The sequence below is a fragment of the Phytophthora ramorum genome, assembly GCF_020800215.1.
Source record: "Phytophthora ramorum isolate Pr-102 chromosome Unknown Phyram_PR-102_s0003, whole genome shotgun sequence".
Taxonomy (NCBI): Eukaryota; Oomycota; class Peronosporomycetes; order Peronosporales; family Peronosporaceae; genus Phytophthora; species Phytophthora ramorum.
The window spans coordinates 431111-445308 of NW_027150649.1; the positions used below are offsets into that span (position 1 = coordinate 431111).

Sequence of the window (14198 nt, forward strand, 5' to 3'; positions counted from 1 at the left end):
ACGAGCAGACACGTTGTGCCGCTGGGGTTGTAAAGTATAATCAAAATTGCTGGACCTGCCATGTAAGTGAGCCTCTCGCTGCCTGTTTCCACGTTGCATGGACTGCCCGTCATTTTCTCAGTCGTCCCAGTCATCGTCGCTGTCGTCCTCTAACGTTTGAGGCGCAGGCGGATTGACTCCAGTGTGATGAACGGAATGCAAAGACGGCTGCGCGGCAAGTGCCTAGAATCGTTTGAAGCACCAAATCAGTTCCCCCTCACACGTTCAGCAAGAGAGCAAGCTACTACCACTTACACTTAGCCGTGCAAACTGGGCTGCCTTCTGACGCTCTTTTTCTTCCTCTTCGCGTCTGCGAGCCTGGAAATCCAGAGTCTTAGGGCGCACAGGCGCCATGTCCTTCGGCTTTTCGGAGAGCGATACCATTCCTGAATGGCGAAACGAAAATCAACAAGTATGTTAGCAAACTCACTACTCCAGGGATCATTGACAGCCGAAGCTATTGGAAAGCGGAGCTCGAGCATTTCAAGGTCGTACCCTCAGGCTGAAGTGATTCGTAGATTGGGGCAGCAGACTCGCCAGCGAACCACTGGGAAGCAGTCACTATTGGCAGCTGCTTGGGAATCAAACCGAAGACATCATCCTGGAAAAACTCCTTGAGTTTCTGTGCTCGTGGAAGCGAAAATGAGACGCGCTCGACGACGTTGGGCGTTGCGACCAGCAACTGCGCAAGTTCTACATCGCGAACGTTGCACATCGACTTTGGCAGCAGTGCTACGCCACCGATGGTATCCGTACCTGCCAACACGAAGGGCAGATTAGCTTGCACCGTTGCAGCAACCGGATCGATTTCGTAGCTCCAAATGTGGCGACTTCCCGTGCCCACAAGGAAGAGCAAATGCGAGCTAGCGTCATATAGTGGAATCGGCGTCGTGGTACTAGCTGCACTCGCCGCTGGTTCAACCAAAATCGGCACGCCCAGAGGCTCCAGTAAGTTGCGCGAGTCCCAGAAGCTGACCTGCGTCTCGTTGCGCGCGTTCACGCCAACTGTAAGCAATCGTGTTGAGTCTGCCCACGTCACAAATTGGGGCTTGCTGCTCTCGTGACCACAACCCAGTGCAACCATCACGTGCTCGGATTGACGTGGGTCAAATACACGCACAATTTTGGCACGACTTGCAGTGGCGAGCAACGCACCATCGGGGCTGAAAGCCATGTTCCACGTGATATCGTCCAGCTTATTCTCCAGGCACAGCTTTTCTTCACCCACCTCAACATCCCACAAACGCACCGAGAGATCGTGGCTCGTTGAGCATAGCACATCGGCCGCAGTCGGGTGGAACTGCAGTGCTCGAATACCCTTGGTGTGGCCAGACAGAGCGAGTGTGGGCTTGCTTGGCGCTTCGAAAGTCTCCGCCGCAGTACGCGCTTCGAGAGACCAAAGCTGGATCGTTGAGTCGGCAGATCCGGTCGCGAGAACGTGATCATTAAACGGGTTGAACGCGAGAGACGACACTTCAGCCTTCTGTCCATTGATCACCGGCGTAACACCGTGTTGTGCTTTTCCTGTAGCACCAAGCTTCTCCACCAGCACGGGACCACCCGCCCCAGCTATAGGTACTGCCCAAAACGTGGCATTCGCTGCGATTACAGGTGAAGCCTGAGTCGTAAAAGCGACGCGCTTGTCGCCAAAGTGGAACATATCATTGCGCGGGGCCTCTTTTCCTTGCAGATACTTCAGTTTGTGCCCGTATTTGGCGCCGAGACGCTGTGCCTTGTCCGAAAGCTCGACCACATCTGCAATTGACGCTGGTCCTCCACTTGCTGATGCCACCTCAGATGCCGTTGGAGCAGGGGCTGGAGAAGGAGTTTCGTCACGCATTTCTGTTTCTACAATAGCGCTCGGTGGGTCCAGAGGAGGTGTGGTTGCAGTTGTAGAATTAGTTGCGACAGCAGCACAAGCAGGTTGGGTCTTGGGTTCCGGCTCATTCCACTTTCTCGTGTTTGATCCCCACCCTGTCTTGACGTCAGACGCAGCTTTTGACGGTGCACTCGATGATGCAGTTGACGAAAGTGCTTGCTCCCATCCTGAAGTCTGCCATCCATTTGTGGCGGCACCGCCTTCAGAGACCGCTGCACCCCAGGGAGACGCCGCAGACGCGTTCGTCGCGTGCAGGCCAAACACACTCCCGCTCATATCCACGGCACCTTTGACCGTCGGAGTCACAGTCTGCACCTTTGGCTCGGCATTGCGCCCCTGTCGCCATTCCTCGGACGTTATCGCCGCATCTAGCGCCAATGTGGCTGGATACAAGTCGCTCTGGAACGTATGCGTCGCCTCTTTGCGAGGCACACGGTAGCTCAAGACTTCACAGCTACCGCCCACACTGCTTCCGGTCGCACTCAGATTCAGAACCCGCGCAACTTCACACACATTCGTATCACACACCGCCTTTGGCAGCAACACCGCAGCAAGCGTCATGCTGCCAAGTGCACTGTGATCCAACGCGTGCACATACGGAGCCCGCGCCAAGTCCACCTCAAACAACCTGGCACTGCGATCCCCCTTGCCCAGCACGTACAACAAGTCCAAGTCCGCATCGTACAACGGGAACAACTGGCCCACTCCTCCCGCATCCAGCCTTTCTCGATGCACGCACTTGGACATTTGTCGCGGGTCCCACAACTTCAACTCCCGTTCCTGCATTCGGTTGCTTCCGCACGTCGCAAAGTGGTTCGTGCGTCCACACCAGGCCACACTCGAGTGTCTCTTGCCCGAATGTGCAGCGTCAATGCCCGGCGCCGACACTTGCTCGCTCACTCTCGGGTCCAAGAGCCTCACCGCTTGGTCCTGCGTGGCCACCAGTATCGCGCTGCCGTCCCAGTTCCAGACCGCAGAACTCACTGCAACCTGACCCCCCACCTGCACCTGGAAGCTCAGCTGTTCCGCCTGCAAATCATACACCCTGACCGCCCCCGGCCTCGAGTACGTGGCCACAACAGAGTCAGCCGACGGATGCGGCACGATGCCCGCCACAAGTCCCGGTGTTTCTTGCTGGAAGACGGTCAGAGGGGCCACGAGGTCCTCCGCCATGGGTCCATCAGTCGGCAGCTTCCAGAGTTTTACCGTTGCATTGGCGTCCCCTGCAGACATGAGTAGGTCCTCGTGGACAGGCGAGAAGCTAAGCGCCGTGACGCGCCCCGTGGGATGCGCACGCACCAGCGGCGGCGTGCTGGGGGGCCCCTTGCCCGTCTGAGACAACGGCTTCACTTGGATTGCACCGCCATTGTCCATCTGGTGGGCGAAAGCGAAGCTGGAGGATGTTGCGGCAAGGACGTTCCCGTCCACCGGCGAGGAGGACACTTGCAGCTGGTCGAAGCTCTCTTCTCGGGGAAGACGCTTGCACTCCACATTCCGGAACTTGCTGTGGATCATCAGCATCCGGTTAGAGAGCGGAGAAAGAGGAGAACCATGCCATGTATGAGGCAGGCCCGTACCTGGCGCGGAATTGGAAACGCGGCGCCATGGTGGACAAGGCTCGAGAAGGGGGAAACAGGACAGCTTCAAGTCTCCGAAAATGATAATTTACGCATCGCTAAACGTAAATTACGTCTGGTCGTAAGTTAAAAATACGTCTTGATATGTACACCACATAAATGGATGTACCGCACACCGCGCGCTCAGGACCGTACGTCACAATCAATCTGCCGGTGGTGCAGTCTCGAGCCAATGCTGCGTCGCGCGTTCCAGTGCGCCGCCGCGTCTCGGCAGCCCCAGACACGGCTCTCGGCTTGCTTCTCCATGGCGGTGGACGCTCCGTCTCCGCGTCGCCGTTGGCCCGGCGGCGGTTCACGTCATCAGCCGAATCGCCCCGTCAATCGGACGCCTAGATTACGCCTCGGAGACAAGCGATTAAACATTTTATTAGCGAATAGGACCACGCCCGAGGACTTCGTTTCCGCGTGCCGGGCGCTGCGCTGCAAGGACGAAATCTCGCTGTTGGCGGCCACGGACATGCGTGTCTGGAACGTGGCGCTGCAGCGGCGCCTGGAGGCCAAGGACGAGCGCGGCGCTGCGGAGCTCTTGGCGCTCGTGGCGAGTTTTGATGTAAATAACGCCATCGAACCCGTGTGGACGGATCTGTTATTTACGGTTGTACGACAACGACGAGCTTTCTGCACGGATGAAATCCATGAACTGCTCGACCATCTAAAGAAACGGTACGGACCGCAGTTTGTGGCTCGGGTGCTGCTGGAAGTGGTGAACGGCTGTGCCAACATGCGCATGCTGGCCAGTGCACAGGAGCTTCTGCTGTTCCAGCAGAAATTGTGGCCCGAGGTGAGAGCGAGCGAGTGGGGGTTGAGCGATATGGAGCCGTTGATGCCGCCGTCCGTTGTGGGCCATTTGATGGCCAAAATGATGCAAAAGAAGAATCACAAGCAGGTTTTGAAGCTGGGAGAGCAGTACTTTGCCAGTCCAGAGTTTGATCCGGCCAGGGACTTCCAGCAGCAAGGGTTCTTGGTGCTGTTCGAAGCGTGTACGAAGACCAAGACAAGTCCGAGAAAAGTTGTACGCACGTTTTTGGACTATGTGGACGGAAGTGTGCGTGCAAGTGGAGGCGATCTGGACAGAGTGAGGAATTTGGTGCTCGAACGAGGATTCGGAGCTGCGATCCAGTGCTGCGTGACGATGGAGGACTTTTCGCTGGCGCTGCATTGCTATTCGACGATGGAGAGCACACGCGAGCAACTTGTTGGCCGTGGTGAGTTGACTGAAAATTTGTCTGACGATGCTGAAGTGAAAGCCCGGGTCGTGGATAAGGTGCTTCCGGCGGACGAGAATATATACGTCAACGTGATGAAGGCGTGCACAGCACATAAGGATTTTTCCATGCTGAAATACGTGTTCCGCGGGATGGCAGCTCGAGGTGTGGCCCGTAGCGCTGGTTTTGGCTCGGCGATTCGTTACTGTCACGAACATTTGGATCCAAATTTTCTGGGAGAAGTTCTGGACGAGGTATTTGCAGCGGAACAAGAGCTTGCGGGTTCCTGGATGCTGGAGGTGGAGAACTACAACGATGCACTGGGCTGTTTTGCAGACTCGAAGAGGCCAGACCAAGCCAAGGAGCTCTTTTCGCACATGCTGAACAACCCGTTCGTTATACCTGATCACATCACGATGCTGGAGATGGTGGAAAACCACAGCGATTCCTCGATTGAGGAGGTTTTTGATCTCATGGATGTTTTCCTTGAGTGGAAGCTGACACCAAACCTTCAAGTTTTCACGTCACTGCTATCTATCTGCATGCGTCGACGCGTAGTCGGCGACGCTCTAGCGCTTATAGATGCGATGGAGAAGCATGGGGTCGTGCCCGATATCAAGGCATTTACAACGATTGCTTTCATCCACGCGTCTCATGGCGACGTACATGCTGTGGTTGGCGTCCTGCGAGACATGGATACTCATGGTGTTACCTCGGACAAGGTATTCTTCGACTACGTCATCAACGCGCTGTACGGGTCCAGCGGTATCGACATGTGCTTTTCGCTTTTCCGTGAGCTGAGTCAAGGCAACATGGCCATCCCGGAAAGACTGTACGTCTCGCTTGTCGACCTCGGTACCAAGATCGGGTTGATCGAGCGCACGCTGCATATTGCGTTCAACATGGAGTGCGAGGGCTTCCAGCTCTCGTCGGAGCAGCTGCACGAGTTGATGAAGCGGTGTCAATCGGACTCTGAGATCACGGAGTTTGTGCGAACGTTTTCGCTTCTGCATCAGGGGGCGCAGCCCGAGACGCCGCGCTTTAAGATGGAAATTTATGAAGACCTGATTGCGACCCTGACGCAGTTTAACCGCAAGAACGAAGTCGCAAAAGTGCAGAAGCTAGCTCGGGCAGCTGGTCACGACGATCTGATCGTTTAGAGATTTCGAACAGCGCAGTGTTGGCGCACACTCCAGGCTTATTTACCTATAGAAATGTGGTTTGATTCTTGTCCGTTTTGAGTTCGTACTAACGCTGGTTAGTTTCTGCCTATTTATCCTAGTAGCCGACGCCAGTATACTGCTCGAGCTGCTCAAGTACCGATTGGTAAACCCTCTCGTTGGCGTTTACGGCCCAGGTGAAGTCCATGTGACTGAAGTCGCCGATCTCTTCGTCGTGGATGATTGTGGTTGGTGGTATAGCAGATCGGAGCTGATCAATGTCTGCCGAAGTGGCCAAGATGTCGTTCTCACCGCTGAAAAACCCCGTGCGCGGGTACTTGATGTTGCTGATCGGGATCGCTGGCGGGGCGAAGCTGCCGTACTTGCTTTTGTTCCTACAGATGAGTTTGGAGCAGAGCTTGATTCCGAGTATGCGGAGACAGCTGCAGCCGTAGTTGTACGCCTCAAAGGTATTATGGCGGATACTCTGCGCGTAGTGGCCCATGTTCTTGACGGAAGTTCCTGCCGGCATCTCCGAGAGGTACAGTACGCGCCGAAATTATAGCCGCACCGGACAAGCGGAGCTCTTGCGCCGGGAACTGAGAACTTCCTGCAAACTGAGGGCCCCGAGGCCGTCGTAAAGGAATAGAAAACTTATACAGCAAGCGAAGTTGAAAAAGATCAAGATGGCTTGGAGCCAGGAGGCAAAATCTGGTTTCAGGTCGGGTCAGAAGTATAGCCGCACTTGGAGGCTCTACATGCTAACGGCTCTAGTAACCTGTCTTGGCTCCTTTTAACAGCCGCGTCGCTTCCAGACGCTTCGGGATGCTTCGCACTAACTTCTTAACATACGCAGGATCAATGCGAGACCATTCCAACTTGATCTGTCTGATCAAGTCGGCAGGCTTGTCAAATTGGCGCCCGTTGGCGTGCACCCGGCCAGCCAGGAGCCCCCACACGTTCTCTATGATGTTCAGATCGGGGCTCTTGGCAGGCCACGGCAGCATTTCGATGTTATGGGTGGCTAGGAAGCCCTTGGTGAGCCTCGAGGCATGTATGGACGCGTTATCCTGCTGGAAAATTGGGGTCAAATTGCCCAATTTTGACCCCAGTTCTCGAAGGCAAGGAAGCATGCTGGAGGTCAGCGTCTCGGTGTACTTGACAGAGTTCTGCTTCCCCTTCAGGAAGACCAGCTCGGTGTTGCCATGCCAGCTCACCCCCGCCCAAATCATGACGCTTCCGCCACCGTTGACCCGCTTCGACATGAGTTTGGGTGCTGCTCGCAAGTCGTGCCAGTAGAATCTAAACCCATCCGGGCCATCTAAGTTGAACTTCTTCTCATCCGTGAACAGCACGCGTCTCCAAAAGACCCTTTTACCGGCGTAACGCTCCGCAAAAGCGACCCTAGCCTTCTTATGATGCGGCTTGATGGCAGGGGTGAGTTTTCTCTTCGCGTACGTGACGTAGCGGTTGCTACGCAGTACGCGGAGTACCGTAGACTTGCTTGGTTTCGATGGTAGCAGTCCTGCGATCTCTTGGGCGGACAGGTTTTGGACAATTGCAAGTCGAATGACGCGCCTGGCCTCCCGGCCAACTATTTTCGGCCTTCTTCCTGTCCTCTTCGTCACCGACGACGCCTTCCCGCGCTTCAAGTAGTTCCTTATAGCCTTCTCGTCGCGCCCGATGAGCCTCCCGATCTCTCGGTTGCTTTTGCCGCCTCTCAAGTGTGCGTTTATCTTCATGCACTCCTCCTCGGTTAGCTGCTTGCCTCGTGGCATCGTTTCCAGCTTCCTCGCGAATCCAAGAACAGATTCTAAAAGGTCTTTCACAAAGCTGTCCACCGGTCTCATTTATTACGTTTAATAGCCCTTCAATTTTGTTTATTACTCCACTGAACTTTATAATACCAAGTGCGGCTATAGTTCTGACCCGACCTGAAACCAGATTTTGCCTCCTGGCTCCAAGCCATCTTGGTCTTTTTCAACTTCGCTTGCTGTATAAGTTTTCTATTCCTTTACGACGGCCTCGGAGCCCTCAGTTTGCAGGAAGTTCTCAGTTCCCGGCGCAAGAGCTCCGCTTGTCCGGTGCGGCTATAATTTCGGCGCGTACTGTACACGCCCACGCGCGACGAGTTCCAGTTTTCGGAATCGCCCGACACCAGCGCAAGAGCCGTTTCGCACAGCTCGGGGTTGAGCGTGCAAGCGGAAGCCCCGATGACCTCCTGAAGCACTGCATTCTGAGAAAGGAACTCAACCTGACCGAGCACCTTGAAGATCTTGTCCAAGTACACGTTCGCCAGGAGCTTCAAGGCTGCCGCCTTGGTGTTTCCCAGCCAGCCGACGGGTGCCAGAGCTGCGAAATACGACACCGACTGAGCAAGTGTCTGGTCCTCGGCGAACGCAACGAAGGATTGGGTGGTTCCTTCGGAGTGGCCTACCAAAGCCGCTGTCTTCTGCCCCGACGTCTCCAGGACGTAGTTGATCATGGCCGGCACGTCGAACTTGCCCATGTCTTCCCAGCTGAAATCCCAGAACGCGTCGTCGTCGGTGGTGTATTTGACGTGGCCGGTGGAGTACGTGTTGCCGCGGTTGTTGCCCAGCCAGACATCGTAGCCGGCGTCGGCCAGCACGAAGGCGAGGCTCTGGTTCCGGAAGTTGCAGACCCATGAAAAACTACTGTCCAGTAGTCCGTGCAGCACCAAAATTGCAGGTTTGTCTTCAGCAGCGTCTTCGCCGGATTGACTCTCCGCGTACGTCTTGGGGAGGCGATGCATTGTGAGGATATACCCGTCCGCCGTGGTGACATTGTGGGTCTCCGCCACGTAGCCGCGCGCTACGATGAGCTCCACGGAGGACTTGCCGACATCCGGGTCCAGCTTGACCTGCTCGACTTCTCCGACTTGCTCCAGGGAGTGCACGACGGATGTCGTCGCGAGTAGCAGTACGCCCAGGAGCAGCGTAAGCGGTGTACGCAGCGGAAGCCCCCGCGTCATGGATTCGGGGGTCGCGGGTTGCTCGACCGCGGGCAATGGGAATGGCAAGCTGTCGTCGGTCCCAATGCCTCCGCTGCGAGTACAGATGGTTGATCAGAGACCATGATCTGCATCGCCTTCTTTTGACCAAGCTCCGCCGCTCCGTACATGCGCTCCACCGACGGTCACAAGTTGGTTACTCACAACCTCACGTTATGGGGGTGAGGTGGGGACTCATTATCCTGGATATCGCCATGCCATTCATGCGCACCGAAAGCCGCGACTACCTCGCTTCGACGCGGTCGTCTGTGGTATAGCGGGTCGCTACTAGCGGCCTCTCTTCAGGCCCGGGTAGCTGCATCAGGGCACCACAGGATCATCGACTCCATTGCAGTTGGCCGCTGTAGTGTTGGAACATCGGGTGGTATAATCGTTTCGACAAGGCATGCGCTTGACTATCAATAACGTCCTCATCGGACGGCTAAATCTCGACTGCCGCGGACGAAGCGATGGCGAAGCTCATGGATCCTAGACAAACTGGCGCCTCTAGAACATGTGACCTGGCCCCAGCTGATGAAGACGTGTATGCCTCGTGAAAGCGGTCCTGCCGCATTTGTCATTCGAAGCGTTATATCAAGCGTAGCGTGGAAGGGGAGGCAATGTGTCTTGATCGCGGGTGCTGTGATCCAATGCGCCCCTGCAAGTACTAGTATAATATGGTAAGCTGAAGAGCGAGACAATCTGCTGCGCATGTGTACAGGAATCCTGGCAAATACGAAACAGAAGTTCGGTATCTGCAGTGTACGTGGAGAACCTGTAAAGAGCTCTCGCTCAGCCTCGAGTTCAGAGCCCACCATTCAGTAGTTGGTTGACTGTCGGATAGCACGAGTCGAGCATGCTTTCACAACCGACAGAGCAACTCGCATGTCCCTCCAGTAGTCTACAAGACTTCACGTTAGTACCGTGGGGGTCGGAACTGTTGTCCCGGCCCGCAGACGCCCGTGTTCGGTGAACACACAGCTCAAGCCTGGTCACCACTGCGTGTTTTGCTTTTGGTTGGACTTCCGTGTCGGCCCAGCGAACACGGTTTTATCCCCTCCATCAAATCCCGGCTGGTAGCGTCCCGGCGTTCACAGTCATTTCTGAATTCCTCGTCAAGCATCGAACAAGCAACATACCGGTACATGCCAGGGATCACCCCACGCAACTCGTATTACTCAGTCCAGGGGACACCCCGACAACCTCCATCAGAGGTGCTCCTCCCAGCCAACCACCAGCTCGAGACGTGGGAAAAATGGCTCGAGATATCCCGCGTCGCGGTCTATTTCTTGGGCTCGCTGCTCTTCCTACTGGGCTCCATCTACTTCTTCCCAAAGTACTCGGTCGTGTGGAATGGCAAGGCCGGGCTTTTCGGGAGCTGGGACTTCGTCGTCGGCTGCATCATGTTCTTCACCGGCGCTAACCTGGACTTCATCCAGACCATCCGCTACAACCACGGCACTCAACTGCGTCAAGTCCTGCGCGCGCTCAACGCGTTGTGCAACTACTTGGCCACGTCGATTTTTTTACTCGGGGGTCTCTACTTCCTCCCGTCCTGGTACCCCAAGGCGCCGGAGCTCGGGTGTTGGGCCTTCATCATCGGTTGCATCCTGTTCTGTATCGCGGCTGTCGTCGAGCTCTTCTTTATCTGCATGACGCACGAGAACCCGCGCGTGACGGGCTTCAGGATCAGGAACCTCGTGTGCTGGGGAACGGTGGCGGCGCTCGGGACGCTCATCGGTGCCGTGTGTTTCATCGTCGGTAGTTGGTACTACCTGCCCAAGTACATCAACCTCGTGGACGAAGGCACGCACTACATGAACAAAGCCATCACGTACTACGTGCTGGGCAGCGTGTTTTTCCTTATCAACAGCGCCGCGCTGGTTCCTGACGCGTACAAGACTATCAAGGTCAGGAAAATCTCCCGGGACGACAAGCTCTAGATAGGCAAGCGTAGTTGACCCATATTTATGAACGATGCGGCTTCAAAGAGGCTTCCACCCTCCGCCGCGAAGAGCTGTCGCTTGTGAAATCCCGCCTGCCTCCAGCATATTCAGCAGGATTGTTGCTATCAAGCCGCGATTCCATCGACAATAGCATCGGTTCGACCGTCAAGTCAACCTACCTGACTTGGTATTGCTCTGCTTACAGCAGCGTTGCTCTCGGGCGCCGACACAACGCTGACACCGGACGCTTCTTCAGACGGCATTCTTTTACAGGCATAGTGGCAATTAAATGCTGTACGCTACAATAAAGCAAGTACATTGTGGACGTCCAGCTCGCGTCCTAGATCTCCGCTGGTGCTGTGAGTATGAAGCCTCCCTTCTTTTGTCTTCTCTTGACTGCCACCATGGCCAGCGCCCACAGAATGACAGCCCAGACCATCCACAGCACCGACAGCAGCATGAAGTTCTTGAGTCCGTCTTGGTCTTGACTGCACAGCGGGTTGAGGACAGCGTCGCCATCGTCTTCTACCGTGCCGCAGTTGGGCGCCCACTTGTCCCTCACGACGCCCATGACAATTGGCGCCGGCACGTCGCCGAAGACGTGGATGATCACTGCGTTGGCTGAAATGGCCATGGATCGCCGCGAGGAAGGGAAGAGCTCCAGCACCGCCACCATCTCCGGCCCCCATAGTGCACACATGCAGAAGAGAGCGAGGGTGAAGCACGCGAGGAAGGCGCCTTTGCTGTCTGAAATGAAGCACATGATGAGCGCGAACACCTCGGCGACAGTCACGTAGACGAAGAGCGACGAGACCGCAATGAAGCACCTTTTGCCCGGCACGGTGGTGTGCTTCGTGTAGCGATCCAGCACGAGTCCACCGAGTGGCGTGCCAACGAGACTCGTCACTGCCACAATGCCCCCAAAGATCAAGGACGCCGACGTCTCATCCGAGAACAAGCCCAAGCCAATGAACACGTCCGGCCCAAAGGCGTTGAACACCCCCAGTGTGAACGTATACGCTCCGTGCGCGAGCACCACCAGCAAGAAGGGGACGTCCGACAGAATCCCCCACCACGTCTGGAAGAACGTCTCGGGCCCGATTTTCTCGCCGAATTCCTCGGGTGACAGCAGTTCTGCGTGGTTCTTGTCAATTGTCTCGCGAGACTCTCTGGACCACGACAGGACTTCGCTCGCGAACTCGTTCGTCGACGCCAGCGGCTTCCTTAATGCCACTGCGTCGTCTGTCGGTGGCACGACGTTGAGCTCGTCCGGCACGCAGAACAAGCAGCAGAAGACCAGACACGCCATCAGGATGGCTTCAAAGTAGAAGGCGCCGGCCCACGTCAACGCCGACTCAGCGAACAACGAGCCGTACACGAAGCCGATGGCGGTGCCCACAATGACCGACGCCAAGTAGATCCCCACGTAGAGCGACCGACGTGCAGGCGGTGCGTGACGGTCGATGAACGGGGGCGCCACACACTGGAACGAAGCTTCCCCGACGCCACTGAGCACTCGACCGACAATCAGCAGTGCGTAGCTGTCGACATGCTCCGAGATGGCGCAGATGACGATGGCCACGATCCAGACACTCGTCCCCAGTGAAATGATCCGGAACGGCCGGTGCGTGAGTGCGAAGTACCCGAACACGATCGACAAAACCGAGTGCCCGATGATGAATGCCGACGACAGTAGCCCAAAGTACACGGACTGGCCCGTGACCGCCACGCCCAGTGACGACGTGATGAAGTGGCGGAAGCTTTGAGGGGCTCCCGGGATGATACCGCGGTCGACGTAGTTGAGCAGGTTCACGAGGCACAGCAGCACGATGAGCCCCTGCGACTGGATCTGCCACGCCTTCATGCTCGATTCGCTTGACCCCCAGCGAGCAGAATGCGATGTGAGGCAGGGAATTCTGTCGGGAGGGAGCGCTGCTCGGAGGTGGTACGGTCGGTTGAAGATTAGTCCGTCGAGTCTGGGCCGAGATGATGAGAGTTGAGCTTGTTTGACGAGGAGACACGATGGATTGATCGTTGCTACCCTCTCTAGTACTCGGTGGGCGTGGCTAACACAAAGCCGCCTTTGTTTTGCCTTCTCTTAGTCGCGGCGTCCACAGCCCACTGCATCTACAGCGTCGAGAGCAGCATGAAGTTCTTGAGCCCGCCTTGGTCCTCGCTGCACAGCTGGTTGAGGCCTCCGTCATCACCCTCGCCGCAGTTTCGGATCCACGAGTCCCATACAACGCCAGGATAATAACGGCGCTCGTCGAGATGGCCAGCGAGCGGCGCGACTCCGGGAACAGCTCGAGGATCGCCACCATCCGAGCGCGCACATGAGAAAGAACCTGACGGTGGCGCACGCGATAAACGCTCCTTTAGAGCCTCTGAGGGAGCACGTGATGAGGATAAAGACTTCAGCCAGGGTGACGTAGATCGTGATCGATGCCATGGCGACGAAGCACCACTTGCCCAGGACGGTACTGTCCTTCGTCTGTCGATCGACCAGGTATCCGCCGAGAGGGGTCAAAGATCAACGATGCCGTGCTTTCGTCCGTGGACAGACCCAAACCAACAAACAGATCCGCGCCGTTGCCCAGCACGAGAAGCAGGAACGGAAGGACGTCCCACCACTAGGGGTTTGGCCGTCACTGACCAGTCCGTGTAGTTCGGTCTGCTCTCGTCATCCTTCATCACCGGCAACTAGGTTTTGTCATCGAACGAGCACCTGAATATCATCATTTGCACCGTCTCGGAGCATGTCAGCAGCACGCGAAGCTTCGTTTCAGTGTGTGGCGCCTCCGTTCATTGATCACCTGGCGTCTACCTGGTCTCGGTGTTCGTAGGCGGACTCATCGCTGACTTGGGCAGGCGGGTACTATCTCGAGACGATTCTCGTGGTGTGTCTGGTGTGCTGCTGTTTGTTCTGCGTGCCAGACGTACTCAACATCGTACCTCCGTGGCGATGAGGACGTCGCTCGTGTCGACCCAAGAACTGCCGAGGGAAGCGCGATCAATGAACGCAACCGGCCTGGAGCAGTACTTGCTGTCGCCGGTATTGTATGAGTCCTCTCCGGTACAGAAGGAGCTGTTCTTCCGCGCGCGACGAGGTGGTGAAATGCCGGAAGTTGTGCGGCCTGTCCTAGTACTTGGGCATATTGATGAGGCATAGCAGCAGAATGGACCCCGAGTGACCGATACCTTCCGACCAAGTGGTGGCTTGGCTGCCTGTTGAGAAATGAGCAACGCCGGACTTTGACAGACAACATGAAATAGGGTCAACGTGTAGCCATTTGCACAAATGTGAGCCGGTCACTACGTGTGT

The 14198-nt window shown here is 56.3% G+C and overlaps 6 protein-coding genes across 6 annotated transcripts; 2 read left to right on the top strand and 4 right to left on the bottom strand.

The window, feature by feature from the left end:
- Positions 1–117: 117 nt before the first annotated feature.
- KRP23_3280 (Coronin-7) lies at positions 118–3524 on the bottom strand (the record flags this gene model as incomplete). The annotated part of the gene is made up of 4 exons (XM_067888112.1): positions 118–222; positions 295–425; positions 535–3422; positions 3496–3524. 4 exons carry the CDS (start codon positions 3522–3524, stop codon positions 118–120), a joined length of 3153 nt encoding a protein of 1050 aa, XP_067747384.1.
- Positions 3525–3727: 203 nt separating this feature from the next.
- Positions 3728–5920, top strand: KRP23_3281 (Pentatricopeptide repeat-containing protein; the record flags this gene model as incomplete). The annotated part of the gene is made up of 1 exon (XM_067888113.1): positions 3728–5920. The coding sequence occupies one exon, from the start codon at positions 3728–3730 to the stop codon at positions 5918–5920; it is 2193 nt and encodes a 730-aa protein (XP_067747385.1).
- A 118-nt stretch (positions 5921–6038) lies between these two features.
- KRP23_3282 (Lysosomal acid lipase/cholesteryl ester hydrolase) lies at positions 6039–6425 on the bottom strand (the record flags this gene model as incomplete). Its single annotated transcript, XM_067888114.1, has 1 exon — positions 6039–6425. The coding sequence occupies one exon, from the start codon at positions 6423–6425 to the stop codon at positions 6039–6041; it is 387 nt and encodes a 128-aa protein (XP_067747386.1).
- Positions 6426–7934: 1509 nt separating this feature from the next.
- KRP23_3283 (Lysosomal acid lipase/cholesteryl ester hydrolase) lies at positions 7935–8912 on the bottom strand (the record flags this gene model as incomplete). The annotated part of the gene is made up of 1 exon (XM_067888115.1): positions 7935–8912. One exon carries the CDS (start codon positions 8910–8912, stop codon positions 7935–7937), a length of 978 nt encoding a protein of 325 aa, XP_067747387.1.
- Positions 8913–10075: 1163 nt separating this feature from the next.
- Positions 10076–10873, top strand: KRP23_3284 (uncharacterized protein; the record flags this gene model as incomplete). Its single annotated transcript, XM_067888117.1, has 1 exon — positions 10076–10873. The coding sequence occupies one exon, from the start codon at positions 10076–10078 to the stop codon at positions 10871–10873; it is 798 nt and encodes a 265-aa protein (XP_067747388.1).
- Positions 10874–11216: 343 nt separating this feature from the next.
- On the bottom strand, positions 11217–12740 carry KRP23_3285 (putative sphingolipid transporter spinster-like protein 1; the record flags this gene model as incomplete). The annotated part of the gene is made up of 1 exon (XM_067888118.1): positions 11217–12740. One exon carries the CDS (start codon positions 12738–12740, stop codon positions 11217–11219), a length of 1524 nt encoding a protein of 507 aa, XP_067747389.1.
- Between the last annotated feature and the right edge of the window lie 1458 nt (positions 12741–14198).